The following is a 27,654-nucleotide window of genomic DNA, read 5'->3' as shown; positions in this document are numbered from 1 at the left end:
TTCCAGCCTCTTGTTGGACGGCATTCCTGTCTCTCAAGGTTAGGGAGGTGGGGCCTGAGGCCCTGTCCAATCAGGGATGCTCCAAAATGAACTGTCCAATCAGATGCACAGCCAGAAAGAAGAAGGCGTCTCCGGGAATCCTGAGCAGCATTCCTCTTTTTCACTGGCCACTGATCTGGGGTACCCTCTTCAGCTTTTGGTTGTCCTGGAGAATCCAGATGTCTCTAGAGCCGCCTCTGTCACCCTGTGACCTGCAGGTGCCGGAAGATTTGTAGGGACGACACCGGGACATCCCAGAAGCTGGGAAATGGTGAGTACAGGAGACTGGGTGTCCTGAGGGGGGAGGGGCGTGGTTGGTGCCAGAAGTGACTGTGGCGGAACCGGCAATTTCTCTTCAGTTTTACAGTCTTCAGGGTGAAGTTTGCCTCTGGTACCTTTGGCCCTCAGACCCCGTGAGCAAAAGGTGGAGGGGCAGGCAGCGGGGACTCTGTTTCTCCAGCCCCTTACCGGATTGGTTAATTAGACCACACCCCAGAGCTCTCTTGGAGCAGCTGTGTGCCTGGAGCGCCGGGTGTTCCTTCCACTTGGCCTCAGGAAGAATCCCAACCGCGTGTGTGGGGCTTGTTCCCAGGAGGGGCTGTAGTACCTTGGGCCCTAATCCCTCCATTCTGTTAAAAATAAATTTAGGGCCGGGCACGGTGGGTCAAGCTGTTGCCAAACCAAAAGTGGCTCGGTTGCCTGTAATCCTAGTTAAACACAGAGACAGGAAGTGGATTCTGAAAAGGCTTCATTATCTGAAAGGCTGGCAATTGTGGAGAGCAGTGAGAGAAATTTTTAAAAATGGTTTGTCTAGGGCGGCGCCTGTGGCTCAGTGAGTAGGGCGCCGGCCCCATATGCCGAGGGTGGCGGGTTCGGACCCAGCCCCGGCCAAACTGCAACAGAAAAATAGCCGGGTGTTGTGGCGGGCGCCTGTAGTCCCAGCTGCTCGGGAGGCTGAGGCAAGAGAATCGCGTAAACCCAAGAGTTAGAGGTTGCTGTGAGCCGTGTGACGCCACGGCACTCTACCGAGGGCGGTACAGTGAGACTCTGTCTCTACAAAAAAAAAAAAAAAAAAAAAAAAAAAAAAAAAAAAAATGGTTTGTCTATGTAACACATTTTAAGAATTTGTATAGGGGATAATTTCCAAAGTATATTAAAAATCTACTTATGTGATTAACAGCATGTAGGCAAGTTAAAAATATGTACCAATCAAAAACTAATCAAAAAACATCATCAAAAAAAATCATTAAACATGCTATGAACTTGTTCTATAGTGCCTCATTACTTCGTCGGTTTTTTTTTTTCAAGTTTTTTTTTTTTTTTTTTTAAATCTTTATTCCCTATTTCTGGTTTAGCCTGACTTACTGTTCCTGTTTTCAAGTGCATTCTCAGTTCACAAATAGCTAAGAAAGGTTGTGGGGGTGTCTGTGCCTATCACATTCTCTACTTTTATTATTTAATTTTTTGCACTTTTTTGCCGGGGTCGGGTTTGAACCCGCCACCTCCGGTATATGGGGCCCTACTCCGTTGAGCCGCCCTCCCTTTTTTAAATTTATTTTCATGTCTATGAAATTGATTTCAAATGGAAATAGTTTCTCGGGACCCAGTGCGAGGAGGAGGAGATAACCTGAGTGGAAATGGTGGGAAATTAGAAAGAAAGACACACAAGAAATATGCTAGTGAAATATATAAAACACAGAGGAAGGTAGAGATAGGATAGGGTCAGAAGGTCTGTCTGCAGCCAGCACCGAACTGTGGAAGCAGCTTTTATAAAGTATCTTTAACAAGGTAAATATATTTTTTTTTTTTTTGTGGTGCTGTCCAGTTATCTTTGTGTTTTTTTTTTCTTTTTTTTTTATTAAATCATAACTGTATACATTGTAACAAGGTAAATATTAACATCTGGGGTGAGGATTAACGTTAAAGAGGAAAAGCTGTAGTAAGAAAAGTATGTAGGAGCCATGTGACTTCTGGTAGTTGCAAAGAATGTTAATCTAGGAGGAGAAGTGGCTGGGGTGGGGGTGGGGTGGCGTATTCTTCCGTAAAGGCTTCTCCTGGCTGTGATAGGCCCTGCCACGTCACAGCCCCAGGGCCCCTCACAGCCCCTTCCCCACAATAATTGTTATGGTTAGTTAAATTCACATGAGTATTGTGCTTTTAATTTTGTTTTTTGAAATTTGTGAAACAGTGGGTACATATGAATGGTATGCAATGTATTTTGTAACATAGTACAAAGCTTGCAACGTATAACATAAGATTAACTGTAGGCTAAAAGGCATCCACAGTCACAAAAAAAAGATCCATACATCACCCACCTTCCAACGGCCAAAGACTGAGACTCCGGAGGCAGCCCAAATATCCTCGGAAGAGCACCCCCAGGAGAAATAAGCTTGACCACTATGACATCATCAAGTTCCCCTTGACCACTGAGTCTGCCATGAAGAAGATAGAAGACAACACACTCATGTTCATTGTGGATCAAACAGGCTGTGAAGAAGCTTTATGACATTGATGTGGCCAAGCTCAACATCCTGATCAGGCCTGATGGAGAGAAGAAGGCATATGTTCAACTGGCTCCTGATTATGATGCTTTGGATATTGCCAACAAAAGTGGGATCATCAAACCAAGTACAGCTGGCCAATTCTAAATATATAACTTTTCACCGTATTAAAAAAAAAAAAAAAAGATTAACTGTAAAGATTTAGATTCAGGTAATGTTGGGTTATTATGAGAATACTTTAGATAGGAAGTGTTGGATATTCTGAAAAATGTTATTTGTTGTATTTTTTCTACTCTGTCTTGTTTACACTTTAACTTATTTTTATTTTTAGAGACAGAGCCTCAAGATGTTGCCCTGGGTAGACTGCCGTGGCATCATAGCTCACAGCAACCTCCAACTCTTGGGCTTAAGCAATTCTCTTACCTCAGTCTCTAAAGTAGCTGGGACTACAGGTGCCTGCCACAGTGCCAGTTTTGGTTGTTTTTTTTTTTTTTTTGGTTGTAGTTGTCATTGTTGTTTGGTAGGCCCAGGATTTGAACTTGCTGGCTCTGGTGTATGTGGCTGGTGCCTTAGCCTCTTGAGCAGGGGTCCTCAAACTTTTTAAGCAGGGGGCCCGTTCACTGTTGGAGGGATGGACTATAGTTTTAAAAAAAACTATGAACAAATTCCTATGCACACTGCACATATCGTATTTTGAAGTAAAAAAACAAAATGGGAACAAATACAATATTTAAAATGAAGAACAAGTAAAGTTACATCAACAAACTTACCAGTATTTCAATGGAAACTATGGGCCTGCTTTTGGCTAATGAGATGGTCAATGTTTGGTTTCATATTTGTCACTATTAGTCATAACAAGTGATGCAAGTGTGCATCCGTTAGTCTAGATCTGGTTGGAGATTTCAGATGTTTCATTCTGGAAAAAGTCTGTTCACGGACATTAAGTGCTACCAAAGATGATTGCCATTTTGAGTGCATGGTTCCTGAGATTACAATATGTCTCAGAGGGAAGAGATGCATAGAAATTAGGAAGGCTGCTTGACTTGAATACATCTTTCAGAGAGTCACAATTCTGCAGTTCAGCCAGTTCCATTTGGTAAATGGTATCCACATTTTCAATGTCAATAGAAAATGGGTTACGGAAAAGCTGTATGTCCTGTTCATGGAGATGAAGCTCTTTAAATTGGAACTCCTTTTGCAACTTTTCCAGTGAATTCACACATGTTTTATTTGGGAATGCAACCAGTGGATTTTCCACTAACAGATTTTGAGTTGTGGGGAGATGGCAGAAATTTTCCTCCTTCACTTGTTTAATGAGGAGGCCTAATTTTAATTGAAATGCTTTCATATGTGATTGCATAGTACGGATGAGCTTCCTCTTTCCTTGAAGTTGCACATTGAAACTGTTGAGTAGCTCTGTTACATCTGTCAGAAAGGCAAGGTGCCATTTCCATTCTGCATCATTGAGCTCTGGTACTTGTTTTTTGAAAGCAGAAAGGCTGTAATCTGTGGAAGTAGGTCATAGAAATGTTTCAAAATTCTCCCTTGACTCAGCCAATGGACTTCTGTGTGGTAAGGAACATCTTCACAGGCAACATTTAGCTCAGACAGAAGTTCCTGAAATTGTCTTGTGGTTTAGTGTATTACCTCTAATGAAGTTAATACAAGATACCACAGTTTTCATAACAGAGTCCCACTTCAGTGATTTACTACACAGCGCTTGTTGGTGGATGAGGAAATGTATGGCTATTGGATGAGAATGGTTATGTTTGTCCATCTCTTGGTTAATGTGAGCAATTACTCCTTTCTTAGACCCCACCATGCTAGGAGCACCATTGGTTGTCACACTGGCTAGTTTTGCCCAGTCCAGCTCCAAACTATTCATGGTTTGGCAAACCTTTTCATAAATATCCTCTTCTGTAATTGTACCTTTGATGCTTAGCAGTGCAGAAAGCTCTTCTGTGACTTTGAAATAGTCATTCGTAACACAAATAAAAATTAATAGTTGTGCAAAATCACGAACATCATTACTTTTATCAAGTGCCAAGAAAAATAGGAAAGGTTTTTTGTGGAGTTTTGCAAATGCTGATGCAAATTATCTCCCATTTCTTCAATCCTTCGTGTAATTGAGGGTCCTGAAAGACTCACTGTACTAAATAAATCGGCCTTCTTTGGACACATCTCTTTGGCAACAGAAAGAAGGCATTCTTTAACAAATTCTCCCTCCACGAATAGTCTGCCAGTGCATGCTATTATCTTGGCAACTTGAAAAGTTGCTCACAGTGATGAAGTATTTAGCTGTTTCTGCTTCACAAAAGTATTTTGCTGAGTTGTCAATGTATGTTTCAGTTTTAATATTTTATCTTTTCTTACTTCTCTGACCAAACTATCATATTTATCTTTATGTTGATTTTGATAATGTCGACCCAAATTGTATTCTTTGAACACAGATGCTATATTCTGGCATATCAAACACACAGCTCTTTCCTTGTACTGCATAAAGAAGTATTCATAAGTCCACTGTTCTTTGAATATCCTACACTCTGAGTCAATTTTTTTCTTTCTTGATATCATTGTTTCCTAGGGATTCCAAATTGCTATTAGTAAAATACATATATATATATGGTGCTCCAAAAACAGTATACCAGCAATAACTTTGCCCACATAGAGACATATAGACTGCACTGCCCATCAATGCAGTCTGATCAGTGCCCATCAATGCAGTCTGATCAGCGTCCATCAATGCAGCCTTGCCAGTCCACATTATTTCAACCTTACCAGTGCCCATATGGTGGAACTCTGCTTTTACCTCAGGCTCACACTGGTGTGGTGAGGGAACAGGCATGATTACAGAGCCAGTTCCTCCACCACCTTTCCAGTTCACACTACCCTGTGCGAGCTGCACTGCGATCTGTGAACTCACACAGGAATCTCATTACAAGAGTGAGAAGACCCATGTGATCGGATTCCACTGCAAAAAAAAGAAGGCATATATGCCTTTTTTCTTCCGAATCTAATGCGAGTTCAGCCATACAAGCATATGGCTGAACTCACACTGCTCAGAGGTTGCAACAGTGTGAACCGGGGCTTACACAGCACAGAATATACAACATCATACACAATTGAATAGCAATCAGAATATAAATGCACTTACTGGCAATTAAATTGGGTTTCTTACTCCTCAGCTGTCTGCAGAGCTGGATTAATTTCCCATGGGACCCTAGGCAGATTAACAGTTTGGGGCCCCCGTGAGATAACACCGAGCATTGACCATTTGCATTAACATTGACCACTGACCATTTGTGATAACACTTGACTGCTGACAATTTGCATTAATACCAAGCACTTACAATGATCATAATCACTGAGCACTGACTATTTGCATTACCTCTGAGCTCTGACCATTGCTCTGTTCCCACTGAGCACTGACAATTTGCATTAGCACTGAGCCTTGACTATTTGCTTTATCACTGTGATGCAACCCCTCTAGAAACTACGCCCAACCAACTAACCAACTTAAAAAAAAACGGTTTTCCTAACTTCAAAAAAAAGGCTCTTCTAACCTCAAAAAAAGGTGCCCCATCTGCAAAAAAAAAAAGACCTCCTAACTTTAGGAAAAAAAGGCCCCACTGTACTGCAAAAAAGGCCCTACTACCAGCAAAAAAAAAGATCCTAACTTGTTCTTACCTCTGTCCTTAGGCAGCAACAGGCTCCAATTACACCAGAGACTGAGATGAGGAGTCCAGAGACAGAGAGAAGGAGCAAAGTCGGAGAGTAGGAGGGGAATTGGAGAGTGTGGGGCACATTCCACACATGCACACTGCAGCCCAGACAGTGGGTTGCTAAGCAGGACGGCAGTAACACCTGGCAGGGAGAGACAGAGGGAAGGAATGGAGTTGGAGAGTTGGCACACATTCCACACAAGTGCACTGGGGCCTGGGACAAGTCCACTACTAAGCAGGACAGGAAGCTGTGGCAAAAACACGTGGAGGGCCAGATAAATGTTCTCAGAGGGCCGCATGTGGCCTGCTGGCCATAGTTTGAGAACCCCTGCTCTTGAGCTACAGGCGCTGAGCGTTTTATTTTATTTTTTTAATTAATCAATTTATTTTTGCAGTTTTGGGCTGGAGCCGGGTTTGAACCTGCCACTTCCTGTATATGGCCGGCGTCTCAGTTCTTGGAGACACAGGCGCCACCCCCAGCGTTTTTTGTTTGTTTGTTTGTTTTTGAGACAGAGTCACACCGTGTCACCCTTGGTAGAGTGCTGTGGCATCATAGCTCACAACAACCTCAAACTCTTGGGCTTATGCGATTCTTTTGCCTAAGCCTCCCGAAGGCCGGGACTACAGGCGACTGCCCCAACCCAGCTACTTTTTGTTGCAGTTGACATTGTTGTGTAGCTGGCCCAAGCTGGGTTCGAACCCACCACCCTCGATTTATGTGGCTGGTGCTGTAGCCACTATGTTACGGGTGCTCAGCCCATTTCACCTTATTTTTAATGAGTTGGTAACTGTTAGATAAATTGAAGCAGTATATATATTGACGCTACAGCACTCTACCAAGGGCGACAGAGTGAGACTCTTGTCTCTAAAAATAAAAAGTAAAAAAAAGGTCTTAAATAACTCAGCCTCTGGGCTTGACCTCTGCTTTTGTATAAAGATTTGGTTCTAAGATTTTTTAGTTTCTTTTACAGGCCAATGGCTCAACCAATACTTGAACAAACTCTGCGCTCTCTCATGGGTCCGTGATAGCTCCTGTCTTCTGATTATTTTCGTTCCATAAAACGTCTTTCATGCTGTCTCTGTGGTGGCTGTCAGTGTCTCATGAAATTATGTCCAGGAGTTTAAGGAAGTGGCCCTAGACCTGTGTGATGTAAGAGCAGATGGAAATTAGAAATACCAGACGAATACCCCAATTTGAATGTAAAGATTTAGCTCTATCCTTTTTCTTTTCTTTCTTTCTTTTTTTTTTTTTTATTGTTGGGGTTTCATTGAGGGTACAATAAGCCAGGTTACACTGATTGCATTTGTTAGGTAAAGTCCCTCTTGCAATCATGTTGAGCAGAAGGTGTGGCACACACCAAGGCCCTACCCCCCACCCTCCTACTCTCTCCCTTTTTCTTAAAGATTTTAATTTAGAAAATTTTGTATGTATTTTTTTCTGCCTCTTTGAAATATAAGTATATAATTTTATCAGATAAATAATCTTCTTAAAGCCTTTTCAAATTCAGGTCAAATTCAGGTTCCAGGATTCATTGCTTTGGAATATAAACAGTCCAGGAGATAGTGACCTTTTTGAGAGCTCCTGTTGTGGTGCAGGACTTCCCAGTAGTGTGCCCCTGGCTCCTTGTTTGAAACTATCTTCCATCATGTAGACAAGTGAAGATTTTTCTGTCCTTTGAATATAGTCCAGTACAAACACAAAAGGCCTTTCCAAGTATAAGGTGAAATTTAGGGTGAACTATATATAACCAATGGTGCTGTCAAGTCTTCCAAGTGAGGACTATAATACGGTGACTTCGTTGATCTTTACAATCTCGGAGATGAACATCACACTTTGTTTTAATTATGTAATGTGGCAGTTCTTTTTCTGTCTACCATTTTGAAGGCTATTGGAATTGCGAATAATTCTCTTTGTAATTATAAAGTATTTTTACATACCATCCAGAGTTACCACATATGATATAAACACAGAAGAGTCCCATGGAGTGTTACTCTAGGGGGCGCTTTTCATCTCAGCCTTCCTGTCACAGCTCACAATTGTACAGCAGAGTGCATGGTGTCCCAAATAATGAAGCCACAATGGTCCATCTGCCTATTTCCAATATCTATTCTTGAGCAGTTATAGTACACAGTGTTACAAAAAGTGCCCCTACAGTCACAATAGATAGGGAAAATGCAAAATTACAGCTCTATGTTATATCTTTATTTACAAAATAGTTGTTAAAAAATGTCACAAGATAGGCTGGGCTCACACCTGTAATCTTAGCACTCTGGGAGGCAAAGGAGAATGGATTGCTTGAGCTCATGAGTTTGAGACCAGCTTGAACACAAAATGAGATTCTATCTCTAGTAAAAATAGAAAAACTGAGGCAAGAGGATCACTTGAGCCCCAATTGCAGGTTGCTGTGAGCCATGATGCCACCACACTCTATCCAGGGCAACGGCTTGAGTCTCTGTCTCAAAAATTCCACAAAATGTTTACACAGTGTTCTGTATGGCTTGGCCACCTCTTTGTTAAATTGATATTATTAGACTTGCAACTGATCCAGAGAGTATGAGGCTACAAACTCAAGCTGGATCACATATGTGCATGGAGTACACTTAAAGAATTTCCACTTCCCCATTTCTCCGTTTCCATACTTCCCATGTATGTACACAGAGTTCTAGCTGCATCCATATGTGACCAAGACTCAAATTTGCAGTTTGCAATTTTCAATTCAGGTTTTTATTCAGATACTACTTCCTTCAGTTGGCATTAGAAACTTTAAAGGGTCAGCATAGAATGCTATGTTTCAAGACTGGTGGGTGGTCTTCCCTGGAAAAAGAGGATTTATGTTATTACAAAAGTGCTGGGAAAAATAAATAAATAATTAAACGCTGTTGGCCAGCGAGGTGGCTCACACCTGTAATGCTCACACTGTGGGAGGCTGAAGGTGGTGGATTGCTTGAGGCCAGGAATTCCAGACCAACCTCAGCAAGATCCAGACCCTGTCTCTGGCCTCTGTAGTCCCAACTACTCAGGAGGCTGAGACAAGAAGATCATTTGAGTGCAGGAGTTGGAGGTTGCTATGGTGGCCAAGGCACTCTATGGAGGGTGACAAAGTGAGACTCATTCTCAAAAAATTAAATAAATAAAAGTGTTGAGCAGAAGGGAATCTATGGTGTGTTTACTTTCTCCAGCTGAGTGTTACTATAGTCTAGGAGAAGTAACACCAGCAATATGTGAAATTGTCAAAGAAGCCACTTCATACACACTTAAAACCAGCAAAATCTGAGGCAAACCCAAGGTTTACAAATCATTTCTGAAACCAAACTCAACATACAAGAGTTGATGGAAGAAAATGCAGTTTATTCAAGAGCAACATGGGGAGATGGCTGAAAACTGTTGGAAAGACCACCCCATGTTTCTCAGCTGAAAGAGTTTACCACTTTCTTTTACCAAAAGGTGGTAAAAGAAACAAAACCTTGGGAAACTGTGCAGGAGCTTTCTATGTGTAGGTCCCCCTGGCCTGTTACAAAGGTTACTTGCCATCTGTCAGTCTGCTGGACGAGGACAGAAGTGGAGGTTAAGTGCTCAGCATTTTCCTTCACCAGTAGTTCTGTAATCTTGGTTCTTTGGTCAATTGCTAAACACCCATTCCTGAAATTGTTAACAAGTGCATACATAGCCATTGTAAAAAAAACTATTTGCTTCTAGATAGAGTAATTGCTGCTCTTGCGGGATCACATACTTAGAGGGGCCCAGAATGTGGAATACCTTGTGTGGGTAATAAAGCCTGGGAGGTGATACTTACCTGAGTGGTTATCAGCCCAGGCTTCCAGGTAGGATTCCATGGCCAGTTGCAAGAAATGCCATCATCTGTGATTCCACCTTCCCAGATTCTATTAGTCTGGATTGTGTCATCCACATGGTTTTAATTATTACCCCCATGTGATGCTAAGGTTAGACCAGTGTCAAGCATGAAGTTTTAAAATGTGTTGAGCCTTTTCTCCCAAAGGAGGTCACAGGGCATGCCCTGCTTGTGCTTCATGGGGACAGGACAGCACCACCAACATTCCATTGCCATAGCCGAAATTGCTAGCAGGGGAGGGCACCTGAGGGCAAGAAATAGGAAAGTCACACTTTGGTCTTTATGTGGAAGCTCCTTGTTCCCGATTGTCTCCTGTAATAAAGAACAGGAAAGGGTAGAGATGTGTATATATTTCTTTTGCTTCAAGGTTTCTCAGCCTGTGGATGTGGTGGGAGCAGGTGAAGGGGTTGTGCTGATGCCTTTAAAGCCGTATTATCAAGATGCAGGTGGAATATACATCCGGGTAATCTCACCTGAGAAGGAAATCAAGGCCAGGCAGGGAAAGAGGAAGAACCGGTTGCTTCTCAGCTAAATGTGTCCTAACACAGGGCTGTGACTGCCTTTTCTCCTGCAATGTCTCGTGTTTCAAAGTTAGAAATCTTCTCTACTTGTGATGTTCCTGCCTAATGAGCTTGTTTCAAACACTCGTTTGCCCAGTGAAGAGGCTCTGAGAAATCCTCCTCCTTCCCTCCCTATACAGCAGTGTCTGCTCTCCATTCTCTCCATCCAGATTCCCATGTGCCCTGGAGAATTTTCATCACAAATTTATGTTTATAAAAAATTATGTCCTGTAATTCTGCAAATGTTCCCTTGTGCCTATTTTAAATGGAAATAAGTGTATCCCCACATTACCCGGTGTGGATGATGTTGGGTCAGTCCAGAAGCCCCCTCGGTGCTGTGTAAAATAAGGTGACACACATGCATATTACAGAAGATGGCATGAACGGCCTAAAGTGACTCAAGGTTCTCAAAATCAGAATTATTAGAAAAGCCTTGCTTTCACGGATGCTAAAGAAGAGTTTTTAAAGATAGCATTAGAGATTAGAAGGTAGGACAGATATCTGTACCTTCAGCGGGTTTTTTTTTTTTTTTGAGACAGAGTCTCAAGGTGTCACCCTGGGTAGAGTGCCTTGGTGTCACAGCTCAGAGCAACCTCTAACTCTTGGGCTTAAGCGATTCTCTTGCCTCAGCCTCCCAAGTAGCTGGGACTGCAGGCGCCTGCCACAATTTTTTGGTTGTAGTTGTCATTGTTGTGTAGCAGGCTCAGGCTGGATTTGAACCCACCAGTTCTGGTGTGTGTGGCTGGTGCTCTTGCCACTGAGCTACAGGTCACAAGCCTGTACTTTCAACTTTGAAAAAATAATTTTTTTTTTTTGAAAAAAAAGTTTTTTTAAGTGGTTTTTATCAGAATATGATTAAGTACTTAGGGGAAGAGCATCAACTCATATGCACCTTGTGAAATTTTCTTTTTATACATTGTTTGGAAAATAAATGCTCTAATGGTTGTTTACTGGGCGAACACTCCACTGGTATAAATCCAGTCTCACGTGTGATTAAAATAATATCATGGGACAGAAATTTTGGCATCCCTGTTGAGCTTGTTGGAAATTCAAAAATAAAGCCTCACCTAATATCTTCTGAATAAAAAACTGCATTTGAGGCTTGGCGCCCATAGCACAGTGGTTACTCACCAGCCACATGCACTAAGGCTGGCTGGTTGGTGCCCGGCTCAGGCCAGCTAAACAACAGTGACAACTGCAAGAAGAAAATAGCCAGGCATTGTGGTGGGTGCCTGGAGTCCCAGCTACTTGGGAAGCTTAGGCAAGAGAATTGCTGAAGCCCAAGAGGTGGAAGTTACTGTGAGCTATGACGCCATTGCACTCTACTGAGAATGACATAGTGAGACTATGTCTCAAAAAAAACACAAAAAACTGCATTTGACAAGATCTCCAGTTCATGCTTTCACACGTTAAAATCTTCCATTTACCTCACCATGATATTTTCACGTAAGAAATACGCACAGCTTATAGTGTGTGATGTAAGTAGGCGCAAGAATCCACATGCCTGTATCGGTGGCCTTATTTTTGCATTGTAAAGCCAAAAAGCAGTGTCTACACTGGGGTTGTAGATGTTATCCCATCATCTTTCCTCATTGTTAGAGAGCACATGAGTGACTATCTCTCTGCTACACTTATCATATAATACCATTCAGTCATGTAAGTCAAAAGAAGTTCTCACCCACTCATTTAGGTAAAAATGAAATTAAGTCTTCCCATGGCATCATGATATTGGTTTTTTTAAATTTCTAGTTTTTTTTTTTTTTTTTTTCAGGAACTCTTGACATTCAGAGATGTGTCTATAGAATTCTCTATGGATGAGTGGGACTGCTTGGACCCTGCTCAGCAGAATTTGTATTGGGATGTCATGTTGGAGACCTACAGACACCTGGTCTTCCTTGGTGAGGATAACTTACATACACATTTCTTAACTGCACACTAAACATTTCATATTATTTCTCTGTAGGTGGGTTTTGTGGAGATATTTCTTTGACTGCATTAGTTTGAGATTGTTGTTTCTAAGAAAAACATAAATTCTTGGTATAGAAAAGAAAATATTTCAGATGTTATCTTGGCATTAATCTTAGTCTTTCTTGAGCTGATAAATATCCTTCCCTACACTGATGGTAATTTCAAAAATGTAGAGGCTTATAATTGTTGCCCATACCTTTAAGTCTAGTTTCTAGCCCCAAATTTTATTTCCATTATACTGGGTAGTGAAGCTCTTAAAATGTTGTAAAGTTTCTGTCAGAAACCTCTATTTTTAGATTATTCTTTTAGGATCTCTAAAATGTTGTGTTCTCTACTCTATGAAGGTTCTAGATTATTAACTGGTGAAGCCCAGTAAGTGTCATGTTATCTTTTTTTTTCCTAATGAAACAGGGCTTGCTGTCTCCAAGCCAGAGCTCATCACCTGTCTGGAGCAAAGGAAAGAACCCTGGATGGTGAAGACTCACCAGACAGTGGTCAAGCACCCAGGTACGTTGGAGTGAATGAAGCAGATAACACTGGTCAGAGGTCCAAAGTTGAAGGAGGAAACCACACAATACAATGTAATTAGCGAAGCTCAGCTTAATTGAAAATGAGTTCTGGGAAGCCTTGGTTTCTTTCTCTTGTTACATAAAGGCAATTCTGTTCTTTTTTTTCAGTTCTTATGTTTATTTGCTCATTGAGACAAAGGCTCACTGTGTTGCCATCAGACCAGTGTGCCATAGCATCAGCTTAGCACAGAGCAATCTTAACCATCTTGGTTCAAGTTATTTTTCAGTCTCAGCTTCTGAAGTACCTTGGATTACAGGTTTCTCCACAAGGCCTGGCTAATATTTTTCCTGTTTTTTATAGAATCAGAGTCTTGCTCTTGCTCAGGCTTGTCTCAAACTCATAAACTCAAGCAATCCTCTTACCTTGGCTCTTAGGTGCTGGGTCTACATGTGTGAGCCACCATGCCTGGCCCTAGACTTCTTTTAAGTAAAATTAAAATTAAATTAAATTAATTTATTAATTTATTAAATTAATTAAATTAAATTTTAATTTAATCCAAATTTATGTTTGGAACAGAGTCTCACTTTGTCACCCCGGGTAGAGTTCTGTGGTATCATAGCTCACAGCAACCTCAAACTTTTGCGCTCAAGGAATCCTCTCGCTTCAACCTCCCAAGTAGCTGGGACTACAGGTTCCTGCTACAATGACCAGCTAGTTTTTCTTTATAAGAGATGTAGTCTTGCCATTGCTTGGACTGGACTCCTACTGGTTAAGCTCAAGCAATCCACCTACCTTGCCTTTCCAGAGTGCTAGGATTATAGCTGCTTGAACTTTTCTTTTTAATTTTTAGAAGAAGTTTAGTTTTTGGTGATGTTCTTTCTAGTTTATAGTGAAAAGAAAGAACTTTCCATTGCTTATCCAGTACTGCAAAATCTGCCTGCTGTTTGGTTGATTTTCAGAACATAAAAATACTTGTATATTTTTGAGGATCTCTGAAACATTTTTAAAAATTTTTCTTTAGGCTCAGTGCCTATAGCTGAAGCGGGTAAAGAGCCAGCCACATACACAAGAGCTGGCATGTTTAAATACACAGCTCTGGTGTATGTGGTTGACCCCCTAGCCACCGGACTGGAGGCAGTGAGCCCAATTTCTCAGCTTTTTTTATTTTGAAACAGATCCTCAAGTGGTCACCCTGGGTAGAGTGCCCTGGCATCATAGCTGACAGCAACCTCCAACTCCTGGGCTTAAGCAATTCTCTTGTCTCAGCCTCCCAAGTAGCTAGGACTAAAGGCCCCTGCCACAATGCCCAGCTATTTTTTGTTTGTAGTTGTCATTGTTGTTTGGCAGGCCCTGGCTGGATTCGAACCTGCCACCTCTGGTATTTGTGGCTGGTGCCTTAGCCAATTGATCTACAGGTGCTGAGCCCCAATTTCTCAACTTTAATATAGTTAAAGGTATCTACTCTGTACATTTCTTATGTGTACTATGTCATTGGGAGTTACAGAATTCCCAAGCATGTATTAAATTCTCTCTTGTTACAAAATCACTCTTGGAAACTTTTCTGAGACAGTTTCTCACTCTATCACCCTGGGGTTAAATTCAGAGGCATTGTTTATCACAGCAACGCCAAACTCTTGGTACAAGTGATCCTCTCTTTTCAGCCTCCCTAGTAGGTAGGACTAGAGGCATCAACCACAGTGCCTGGGTAGTTTTTCTGTTTTTAGTAGAGAAGGGGTCTTGATCTTTCTCAGGCTGGTCTGGAACGCCTGAGCTCAGGTGATCCACCTGCCTTGGCCTCCTGAGGTGATTAAGATTAACAGATATGGGCCATCATACCTGTCATAAAATACCCTTATTTTATAGCTATCTTTTGCTTAGGTTATGCTTATCAGCACTGTATTATGCACACACATAACACGGAAACACAGGAGATCTTTATAAGTTAACCACTCAAGGGATTGTAAAAATCTTGTCGACACACATAGGTGGTTAGCATAAGGAACCTGGCCTAGTGTACTGATACGTACTTGTGGTGCATGCCCAGTCTGTGTACATTAGGTGAACTTGGGGAGGTGGTCATTATATATACTATATACAGACAATATATGGTGTCTGTATATATGTACGTATACACACAAATAGGTATATAAACATATATACACACACAAAAAAAAGTGCCAAGGTCTTCAGGCCTGTCTCCTTTGTCATGAGTAAGTATCTCCCTTCACATCTCTGGATAGGTGGGACCAGCCCCAGATTATGGCTGGGAGAAGTTGGAGATGCCCACATAATCACTTCAGAATTCTCAGTGGGGCTTGTTGCCCGTAGCCTAATGGTTATGGTGTTGGCTATGCACACCAAGGCTGGCGGGTTTGAACCCACCCCAGGCCAGCTAAACAACAACTGCAACAAAAAAATATCCAGGCATTGTGGGAGGTGCCTGTTGTCCCAGCTACTTGGTAAGCTGAGGCAAGAGAATCATTGAATTCCAAGCGTTGAAGGTTGCTGTAAGCTGTGACGCTGTAGTACTCTACCTAGCACAGCATATTGAGACTCCATCCCCCCCCAAAAAAAAAATTGTCAGTGGGAGAATTTTATTTTATTGTTCATTCTGAGTATGATGTATTATGATATTTCATTGTGATTTTACTTTTCATTTCTTCAGTAGTTACTAATTTTGAGTACCCTTTCTAATACTTGTTGGCTATTTATATATCTTCTTTGAGAAATGTCAGTTCAATCCTTTGTCACTTTTCTGTTTTTATTCATTTATTTTTTTTATGAGATAGAGTGTCACTTTCTCACCCTTGCTATAAAGTCCTGTGTCATTACAGCTCACAGCAACCTCCATCTCTTGGGCTTATTCGATTCTCTTCCCTCAGTCTCCGGAGTACCTGGGATTACAGGCACCTGTCACAATGCCCGGCTACTTTTTTTTTGTTGTTGTTGTTGTTGTTATTGCAATTTACCTGGGGCTGGGTTTGAACCCGCCAGCCTCGGTATATGGGGCTAGCTCCCTACTCACTGAGACACTGGCGCCACCCTTTCATTTTTTTTTTTTTTTATTCACACAGAGTCTCAGTGTTGCTCTCGGTAGAATGCCATGTCATCGTAGTTCACAGCAACCTCAAACTCCTGGGATAAAGCGAGTTCCGCCTCCCAAATACCTGGAAGTACAGGTGCCCGCCACAATGTCCAGCTATTTTTTAGTGAGGACTGTCTCACTTTTGCTCAGGCTCTTCACAAACTCTCCTGGCCTCAAGCAATCCGCTAGCCTCATCCTTCAAGAGTGCTAGGATTACAGCCCTGAGACAATGTGCCCAGCTTTATTTTGCTACTTTTGACTAGAGAGTTCTGTCATGTTTGTTAGGTATAAGTAATACACAATGTTCAAGTCGTCTGTTATCTTATTACTCTTTTTTCTAATCTTTCAATTGATTATTAAAAATGGTATCTTATGTAAGGGAATATGACACATCTCCTGGGTGAGAGACAAAAGTATAAGTGGGACATTACCTAACAAATGGAAACATTGTAACCTAATTTTTTTTTTTTTTTTTGAGACAGAGTCTCAAGCTGTTGCCCTGGTAGAGTGCTGTAGTGTCTTAGCTCACAGCAACCTCCAATTCTTCAGCTCAAGTGATTCTTTTGCCACAGTTATTCTGGTTTTTTTTTTTTTAATTTTTTTTCTTTTTTTTTTTTTGAGACAGAGCCTCGAGCTGTCACCCTGGGTAGAGTGCCATGGCATCACAGCTCACAGCAACCTCCAACTCCTGGGCTCAAGAATTCTCCTGTCTGACTCCCCAGTACCTGGAACTACTGGTGCCTGCCACAATGCCCGACGATTTTTTGGTTGCAGCCGCCATTGTTGTTTGGTGGTTCTGGGCTAGATTCAAACCCCCCAACTCAGGTGTATGTGGCTGGCGCCTTAGCCACTTGAGCTATAGGCACCGAGCCCAGTTATTCTATTTTTAGTAGAGATAGGGGTCTCACTCTGCTCCGGCTGGTCTGGAACACATGAGTTCAAGGTATCCACCCTCCCAGAGTAGTATGATTCTAGGTGTGAGCCACTGTGCCTGGCGTGTGATCTAATTGTTTGTACCCTCATATTAATCTGAAATTTTAAAAAAGAGAGAAGAAAAACCTAGGGTCTAAAATTAAAATGACCATGTGGCTGTTTCTTCCTTTGCTTTTGCCAGGATTTATTTCTTACGTTTGGAATCATTGATGTTATACGTACTTGTTTATATTGTACAAGATATGTAATATACCTAAATGAGGTTTGTGAGTATATGTAATAAATAGTGAAAATTCTTTGTAAAGAGGCCTGTTCTATTAGTAGTACATTTTTCTCTTGTCTATTTAGGTCACAAGTGTATATTGTCTGATATAATAATAGCTACTTCACCCACTTTGAGTTACTATTTGCTTGGCATACAGATTTTTTGTGTTTTTACTTTTAGCCTATTTGAGTCCATAAAACTACAAGGAGTTTTCTCTAGACCTAATATTGTAGAAACTCATTTATTGTAAGTCTATTCAGCCATATCATCTTTTTAGATTATTGAGTTAATTACATTAAATATAAATGAGTTAAAGTTACTTTTACTTTATTTGTTCAAGATATTTTCTCCTCATTTCTTCTCTTGCTACCTTCATTTCTATTTTATTGATTTTTGTAATTAGTCTGATTGCTTTCTTAGTTTACTTCACATGAATTTATAGATATTTTCTTTCTGAACACCTTGAGGAATGGAAATTATAAAAAGTTCTTAAAGATATAACAATATTATTAATATTCAGACTCATATGAAGCTAACTTCAGTTGAATGCAAAAATTATAACTCATTATATTCCTGATTTTGTTATTCTATGGTTTTTGTTTTGTTTTGTTTTTTGTCAGAGTCTCAGTCTGTGTCCCTGAGTAGAGTGCTGTGGCATTGTCATAGCTCACAACAACCTCAAACTCTGTAATTAAAGGGATCGTCTTGCTTCAAGTCTCTCCAATAGCTAGAAGTACAGGGGCCTGCCACAATGCCTGGCTAGTTTTTTTGTTTTGTGTTGTTTTGTTTTCTTTTTTGAGACAAAATCTCACTTTTCTCATCCTTTATTAGAGTGTCTGGCGTAGCAACCTACAACTCTTGGGTTAAAGCAGTTCTCTTGCCTCAGACTCCCTAGTAGCTGGGACTACAGGTGCTAGCCACAGTGCCCGGCTATTTTAGAGATGAGGTCTCTCTATGGCTCAGACTGGTGTGGAACCTGGGAGCTCAGAAAATCAGCAGCCTTGACATCCCATGTGCTAGGATTATAGGAGTGAGCCACTCACCCAGCCTTTTTTTCAACTTAGTGATGTCGCCAATTTCATCTTGTTACATTGAACACCTATACCATTAACAGAAGTTTCATGTTAAGATTCTGTTTTTGTCTTTGAATTTTAAAGCATGATTAAAAGAGCTTTCTGGGCTCATTGCATAGCTCAGCAGCTAGGGCATCAGCCACATACACTGGAACTGGCAGGTTTGAATCCAGCCCTGACCTCCCAAACAACAATGAAAAATACAACCAAAACATAGCCTGGTTTTGTGGCACGTGCCTGTAGTCCCAGCTACTTGGGAAACTGAAGCAGGGGAATCGCTTAAGCCCCAGAGTTTGAGGTTGCTGTGAGCTGTTATGCCATGGCACTCTACCCAGGGCAACAGCTTAAGATTCTGTCTCAAAAACAAAAAATAGGGTGGCACCTGTGGCTCAGTGGATATGGCGCTGGCACCATATACCAAGGGTAGTGGGTTCAAACAAGGCCCTGGCCAAAGTGCAATGAAAAAATAGTTGGGGACGGAACCTGTGGCTCAAAGGTGTAGGGCTCTGGTCCTAAATGCTGGAGGTGGTGGGTTCAAGCCCAGCCCTGGCCAAAAACCACAAAAAAAAAAAAAGAAAAAGAAAAAAGCGTTGGGTGTTGTGTCCGGGCCTATAGTCCCAGCTTTTTGGGAGGCTGAGGCAAAGAGAATCACCTAACCCCAGTAGTTGGAGATTGCTGTGAACTGTGTGACACCATGGCACTGTACTGAGGGCAATAATGTGAGACTCTGTCTCTACAAAATAAATAAATAAATAAATAAATAAATAAATAAATAAATAAAAATAAAAGTGCTTTCAGCCTTGTCATTATATAATACAATATTTTACTTAAATGTATTTAGTTTTTGTTTTAGATTTACTTATTTTTACCTATTTTAGCTTTGTTATAAAGCATAATATCATTTCCAATGAAAGGGACTTCCTTTGACAATTCTTCCTTGCCAGTTTTCAGCATTCATTTATCTTGATAAATGTTTATTTTTTTCTTTATCTTGAAGGGATGTTTTGGTGGATACAGTGTATGTGTTCTGAAATTTTTGTTCTTTCAGCACTTTGACTTTATCATCCAACTCTTTGATAGAGAATGTGTGTGTTGAAACATCCACTAGTGATCTCAGAACAGCATGCTTTGAGATGACACATCTGTTTACTCTCATGGCTTTCAAGATGCTCTTATGTGGCTTTCAAATCTTTGATCTTCACATGTCTTTTTATGGGTTCTTTGTGTTTCTCCTACCTGAAGTGTGGTGAGCTCGATGTTCTGTATTGTTTTTCTTACCTTTGAAAATTTCTCAGTCTTCCCCCCCACCCCCCATGTTCGTTGACTTAGGAATTTCTCTTTTTTTAAAGCTTGTCTTTTTTTGTTGATGTCTCCATTTTTATTACTTTACTTAGTTGTTTGTATCATTTCCATTTCACCCAACTACCATCATAAAGATAAAACTCAAGTAATTTAAACATCTTTTTTTTTTTTTTTCAGTTTTTGGCCATGGCTGGGTTTTAACCCGCCACTTCCAGCACATAGGGCCAGCACCATACTCCTTTGAGCCACAGGTGCCACCCAGACATCTTTATTTTTTATGGTTGATTCTACAGTATTTATTTTCTTTCTTCAGGTTATGTCTCCCTATTATTGTTTGCATGTTCTAATCTTTCATTGACTTTTGAAGATCACAAAAGGCACCTTTCTTTTTTTTTTTTTTTTTTGAGACAGAGTCTCACTTTATTACCCTGGACAGAGTGATGTGGTGTCAGAGCTCACCGCAACCTCAAACACTAGGCCTTAAGGGATTCTCTTGCGTCAGCCTCCCCGGTAGGTGGGACTATGGGCACCCAGCACAATGCCTGGCTATTTTTTTGTTATAGTTGTCATTGTTGTTAAGCTGGATCAGGCTGGGTTCTAACCCGCCAGCCTCGGTGTGTGTAGCTGACACCATAATCACTGTGCTATGGGCACCGAGCCGAGCCACATAAGGCACCTTTCATAAAATTCATGATGTGGCTTTACCTTACAAGACTCTGAACCAAATTATACTAAAGACTTGAGGCAATTCAGTATACATTCTGAAATTGTTTTGCCTGTGGAGTTGTGTGGCTATTTTCTAGCTGAAGCATTTTCCCCCCATTTCCTCCTAAGAGCTTGTAATCACTTGCTAGACCTGAATCTGTCTGTTGTCTTGGAGTCTCTCTGGTGCTGTAACAATATTTCGCCTTTGGTTTCAGCTCCCCCCATCAGTTTTATAAAAACTGCACCATTCTCTGGCAGCGCCTGTGGCTCAAAGGCATAGGGCGCCAGCCCCATATGCTGGAGGTGGCGGGTTCAAACCCAGCCCATGGCAAAAACTGCACCATTCCCTTCAGCACTCTCCCTCTTGGGAGACATAATCTATCTTTAGAAAAATCCTGAAAAGCCAGTAGAGTTAATGCAGGTCTCTATTTTTCTTTTGAGGAAAAAGTTTACTTTCATATGGACAATGCTGTTTTTAGATGGGGGAATGTCTGTGGTCTATAAGTAGAACAAACTTTTTTTCCCATATTTTGCACCTTTTGTCATTATCATTTTTTTCTTATTTGATTTTATATAGTTATATATTTTTGAGACAGAATGTCTTTCACCACAAATAGAGTGCTGTGGTATTATAGTTAACAACAACTTCAACCTCCTGGGCTCAAGAGATACTCTTGCCTGAGCTTCCTGAGTTGCATGGACTACACGTGTCTGCCACTCACCTCACTAATTTTTTCTATTTGTGGTATAAACAGGGTTTCACTCTGGTTCATGCTGCTCTCAAATGCCTGTGTTGAAGCAATCCACCCACTCACTCTTCCAGAGTGCTACATTAACCACTGTACCTGGCCTTTATATGACACTTTACATTGTGCTCACCTGGTGAGCTGAAAATTCTCACTTCGTTTTTATAATCCCTAAAATGCAGTATATATTACTTACTTATATGTATCTCAAAAATTATTAGGGCATTTGTGCTGTCCTATGCCATCTTGCTACTGTGCTGGGCATAATTTTCTAGACAAAATTTGTAATGTATATTTATTCAACTGTGATGAAACTCAATGGAATAATTTTGTATTTTTAAATTTCTTTCAGTTATATCTAATGATTCTACCCAGAGTAATTCACAAGTGCTGGGCATGAATATTTTATTACCAGAGATAACCCTGAGAAGATATGAAAATGATAGCCCTGAGAATTTCAACTCAATAAAAGACTGGGATAGGGTATATGAATATAAACAGCAGAGAGTATGTTACAATGGACTAAACGTAAGTTTAACAGCTATGCATGGTGAAATCTACCAATGCAGTAAACATTTCAAAGTTGTCAGAAAATTATCAAATGTAAATACACATAAGATGATATATACCAGGGAAATAACATTGGAATGTAAAAAATATGGGAAAGCCTTACAACTATGCTCAAACGTTGATAAACATAAGATAACCCATTTTGTGGAAAAGCAGTACAAATGTAAAGAATGTTGTAGAGTCTTTAAATCTTGCTCAAGACTATCTAAGCACAGGGGACCTCATACTGCAGAGAAAATCTACCATTGTGAGAATGATGACAAGTGTCTTAGCCACAGCTCAAAATATTCTAACTATAGGACAATTTATAATGTAGAGAAACCCTACAAATGTAAAGAATGTGACAAATTCTTTAACCATTACTCATCCCTTTCTGTACATAAAAGAATTCATTCTGGGGAAAAACCCTACAAATGTGAAGAATGCGGCAAAGCCTTTAATCAGTACTCATCCCTTTCTAGACATAAAAGAATTCATTCTGGAGAGAAACCCTACAAATGTGAAGAATGTAGCAAAGCCTTTAAGGATTCCTCAACCCTTTCTGTACATAAAAGTATTCATTCTGCAGAGAAACCCTACAAATGTGAAGAATGTGGCAAAGACTTTAAGAATTCCTCAAACCTCTCTGCACACATGAGAATTCATTCTGGAGAGAAACCCTACAAATGTGAAGAATGTGGCAAAGACTTTAAAGATTCCTCAAACCTCTCTGTACACAAGAGAACTCATTCTGGAGAGAAACCCTACAAATGTGAAGAATGTGGCAAAGCCTTTAACCGGTCCTCAACCCTTTCTGTACATAAAAGAATTCATTCTGGAGAGAAACCCTACAAATGTGCAGAATGTGGAAAAGCCTTTAAGAATTCCTCAGCCCTTTCTGTACATAAAAGAATTCATTCTGGAGAGAAACCCTACAAATGTGAAGAATGTGGAAAACTCTTCAATCAGTACTCATCCATTTCTGTACATAAAAGAATTCATTCTGGAGAGAAACCCTACAAATGTGAAGAATGTGGAAAAGCTTTTAACCAGTACTCAAACTTTTCTGTACATAAAAGAATTCATTCTGGAGAGAAACCCTACAAATGTGAAGAATGTGGAAAATCATTTAAGGATTTCTCACACCTTTCTGTACATAAGAGAATTCATTCTGGAGAGAAACCCTACAAATGTGAAGAATGTGGAAAAGCCTTTAACCGGTCCTCAACCCTTTCTTTACATAAAAGAATTCATTCTGGAGAGAAACCCTACAAATGTGAAAAATGTGGAAAAGCCTTTAAGAATTCCTCAGTCCTTTCTGTACATGAAAGAATTCATTCTGGAGAGAAACCCTACAAATGTGCAGAATGTGGAAAAGCCTTTAAGAATTCCTCAGCCCTTTCTGTACATAAAAGAATTCATTCTGGAGAGAAACCCTACAAATGTGAAGAATGTGGAAAACTCTTCAATCAGTACTCATCCATTTCTGTACATAAAAGAATTCATTCTGGAGAGAAACCCTACAAATGTGAAGAATGTGGAAAAGCTTTTAACCAGTACTCAAACTTTTCTGTACATAAAAGAATTCATTCTGGAGAGAAACCCTACAAATGTGAAGAATGTGGAAAATCATTTAAGGATTTCTCACACCTTTCTGTACATAAGAGAATTCATTCTGGAGAGAAACCCTACAAATGTGAAGAATGTGGAAAAGCCTTTAACCGGTCCTCAACCCTTTCTTTACATAAAAGAATTCATTCTGGAGAGAAACCCTACCAATGTGAAAAATGTGGAAAAGCCTTTAAGAATTCCTCAGTCCTTTCTGTACATAAAAGAATTCATTCTGGAGAGAAACCCTACAAATGTGCAGAATGTGGAAAAGCCTTTAAGAATTCCTCAGCCCTTTCTGTACATAAAAGAATTCATTCTGGAGAGAAACCCTACAAATGTGAAGAATGTGGAAAACTCTTCAATCAGTACTTATCCATTTCTGTACATAAAAGAATTCATTCTGGAGAGAAACCCTACAAATGTGAAGAATGTGGAAAAGCTTTTAACCAGTACTCAAACTTTTCTGTACATAAAAGAATTCATTCTGGAGAGAAACCCTACAAATGTGAAGAATGTGGAAAATCATTTAAGGATTTCTCACACCTTTCTGTACATAAGAGAATTCATTCTGGAGAGAAACCCTACAAATGTGAAGAATGTGGAAAAGCCTTTAACCGGTCCTCAACCCTTTCTTTACATAAAAGAATTCATTCTGGAGAGAAACCCTACAAATGTGAAGAATGTGGAAAAGCCTTTAAGAATTCCTCAGTCCTTTCTGTACATAAAAGAATTCATTCTGGAGAGAAACCCTACAAATGTGCAGAATGTGGAAAAGCCTTTAAGAATTCCTCAGCCCTTTCTGTACATAAAAGAATTCATTCTGGAGAGAAACCCTACAAATGTGAAGAATGTGGAAAACTCTTCAATCAGTACTCATCCATTTCTGTACATAAAAGAATTCATTCTGGAGAGAAACCCTACAAATGTGAAGAATGTGGAAAAGCTTTTAACCAGTACTCAAACTTTTCTGTACATAAAAGAATTCATTCTGGAGAGAAACCCTACAAATGTGAAGAATGTGGAAAAGCCTTTAACCGGTCCTCAACCCTTTCTTTACATAAAAGAATTCATTCTGGAGAGAAACCCTACAAATGTGAAGAATGTGGAAAAGCCTTTAAGAATTCCTCAGTCCTTTCTGTACATAAAAGAATTCATTCTGGAGAGAAACCCTACAAATGTGAAGAATGTGGAAAAGCCTTTAAGAATTCCTCAGCCCTTTCTGTACATAAAAGAATTCATTCTGGAGAGAAACCCTACAAATGTGAGGAATGTGGAAAACTCTTCAATCAGTACTCATCCATTTCTGCACATAAAAGAACTCATTCTGGAGAGAAACCCTACAAATGTGAAGAATGTGGAAAACTCTTCAATCAGTACTCATCCATTTCTGTACATAAAAGAGTTCATTCTGGAGAGAAACCCTACAAATGTGAAGAATGTGGAAAATCCTTTAACCAGTACTCAAACCTTTCTGTACATAAAAGAATTCATTCTGGAGCGAAACCCTACAAATGTGAAGAATGTGGAAAAGCATTTAACCAGTACTCAAACTTTTCTGTACATAAAAGAATTCATTCTGGAGAGAAACCCTACAAATGTGAAGAATGTGGAAAATCCTTTAAGGATTTCTCACACCTTTCTGTACATAAGAGAATTCATTCTGGAGAGAAACCCTACAAATGTGAAGAATGTGGAAAAGCCTTTAACCGGTCTTCAACCCTTTCTGTACATAAAAGAATTCATTCTGGGTAGAAACCCTATGAATGGGATCGGTGTGGCAAAGCCTTTAACCAGTACTCACACCTTTCTGTACATAAAAAAAACAAAATTATTCTGGAGAGAAACGTTACAAATATGAATAGTGTGGGAAACCATTTAACTCAGGGTCAAACCAGCCTGTATATTAAAAAATAATGAGATAACATGGAAACCCTAGAAATGTGAAGAATGTGTCAGTACCTTACTTGGTGTTCATAACTTATGAAGCTTATAGGAATTTATTCAGGAGAGAAATCCTACAACTGTGAAGGGTGTGGTGATGCACTTTATCAGAGCTCAAACTTAACTACACGTAAGAAAATTCATATTGGAATGAAATCTTACAAATGAGAATAATATGGCAAACGTTTTAACTGATTCTTGGCCCTTACTAAACATAAGAGAAAACATGTCAGAGAAAAATCACAATATGAAGGTGTGTGGAAGCTTTATGTCAGAAATCACAGTTTTCTGTACACAGTAGAATTCATGTTGAACAGAAAGGCTATAAATGTGAAGAAGGTGACAAGGGTTTAACCTCTACTCAAACATTTCTCTATGAAATTTATGACAGAGGAAACCCCTACAACTGTGAAGACAGTGTCGAATCCTATAACCAGGATTCACACATTTTAGTACAGAACAGAATTCACAGAGATACTCCACATATGTGAAGAATATGACAGTGTCTTTAAATATTTCTCATACTTTTCTAATCATAATTCATATGGAAGAAATTCTCTACAAATTTCAATGATGTCTTAAAGTTGTGTTTATCCTCTTTGATAGGGCTGGAGAGAGATAGGGGCAGATGATTCTAAGGCATCCCTTGTCCATAATAATAAGGAACAAAAATGCCAGAGTGGGCTGCCAAGGAAGAAAAGCATTTCAGGAAGGCTTTCAAAAACTGAACTGATGTTTGCTCTACAAAAATGACTGTCATTTGTAGAGAGACGCCAGTGTGGAGATACGGCCAAGGTCACAAAAGTGGGTCTTTGCAGCATGCATACAAGTAAGATGACAATAACCTGAAGGGACCCATTTTTATAAACACAGTAAAATATTCACCACTTTTATCACAGTTTAGAAATAGAAATTGCTTTACAGGGATAGAAATTGGAGGATTCTCCATCTCTCCATTTGAGAATTTTCCCGTTTCCAGTAAAAATAGTAAATATATTACCCCCGCCACCACTTAACATAGATTTGGAAAATTATCATGAAGGGGAAAAAATCTCACTAACCCAGGGTGTTCCCCACTTGATAAGGTAGATGTCTCCCTTCTCTGGAGTGTACTGTGCTTTAATAAACTTTGACCTTTTGCTCACTTGTACCTACTTGTTCTGCCCATTTGTTCCACTGTCTTGGTACCAGTAACTATGCTGTGTCACCTGGAACCAAAAACCAGGGATCACACACTTGACATCTGTTCCCCGTATGTGACATTTTAGTTCCAAAATCTGAGAGGGAAGTGTACATTTTCAGCAAGATAAGGTAATGGAACATTAGACATTCTGAATTCACGCTGCCTGACGCACAGTACTTATCACACTTACAGCTCTCACTCTCTTTGCTTTCCAGGTAATGTAGCTCCTTACCTACCCCTGATCCATTTCCTTCTTTTTTTTTTTTTTTTTTTTATCTCCACAATGCACATCATCCCCCAGTTCATCCTGATATTCAAAAACATACAAAAGGGTGTCTGGCTCCACAAGGAGAACATTAAACCAGACTTTTAAGGTCTTGATAAGGAGAATTGGGATGAAGAGAGAGCAAGAGAAAGCCAGGCCAGCATCAGTGCCCAAGAACAGAAGGAAGCTTTTGAAATGGTTGCTGCCACTAGGGAAGAAGGTTGTCAGGGAGAGAGTTACTCTAGGGTCAGGCAAGAAACCACCAGGACAGAGCCCTTCCCGCACCATGACTATGGGTTCCTAGAATCAGGAATGGCTCAGGAAGCAGCCTGTGCTGGGACCATCACCTCACTACTAGAGAGATGCCCTGGAAGTGACATTTCCCTCTCCTGAAGATGGAGGATCAAACTTCCATTCTAGACCCTGTGAAATCTTGGAACCAGCTCTGACTCTCTGGAACTCTTTTGATTTGGTGGACACACTGCAGCTTCTGAACAAGGTCCACTTTCAGACTCTGGGAAGGCTGGTTTTTGGGTAGCTGTCTCTCTGTGTCACAGTAAATAAACTGATGTTCATAACATGAAAGCCACCCCTCTGCTCTCTCCGAATATTCAGGGCTTCTCCTTCCCTCTCATATCTTTCATAAAATGGAAGGTAAAATATAAGCCTACAGGGTGCTATAAATTCCCTGTGGTCCCTGGTTGATGATGACTTGTTTATTTTTTTTAGTGCTAAAACCACCTTCCCAGGCCTTTTAATAGAAAAGACTTAACTGGGATCGCATTTACTTTCAAAATAACAAAAAAACTTAAAGCAAGGAGGAACAAGTATGTAGGAGAGAGATG

At 40.2% G+C, this 27,654-nt stretch overlaps 1 protein-coding gene across 1 annotated transcript; it reads left to right on the top strand.

The window, feature by feature from the left end:
- The first annotated feature begins 159 nt into the window (after positions 1 to 159).
- LOC128572720 (zinc finger protein 208-like) lies at positions 160 to 26,634 on the top strand. The gene is made up of 5 exons (XM_053572783.1): positions 160 to 310; positions 12,445 to 12,571; positions 13,053 to 13,148; positions 21,613 to 23,364; positions 23,449 to 26,634. Exons 1-5 carry the CDS (start codon positions 308 to 310, stop codon positions 25,170 to 25,172), a joined length of 3,702 nt encoding a protein of 1,233 aa, XP_053428758.1. The 5' UTR covers positions 160 to 307; the 3' UTR covers positions 25,173 to 26,634.
- The last annotated feature ends 1,020 nt before the right edge of the window (positions 26,635 to 27,654 follow it).

This window comes from Nycticebus coucang, chromosome 20, assembly GCF_027406575.1.
Source record: "Nycticebus coucang isolate mNycCou1 chromosome 20, mNycCou1.pri, whole genome shotgun sequence".
In the NCBI taxonomy this organism is placed as follows: domain Eukaryota; kingdom Metazoa; phylum Chordata; class Mammalia; order Primates; family Lorisidae; genus Nycticebus; species Nycticebus coucang.
The sequence above is the reverse complement of the archived record's forward strand: the minus strand, read 5'-3'. Positions and strand labels throughout refer to the sequence as shown.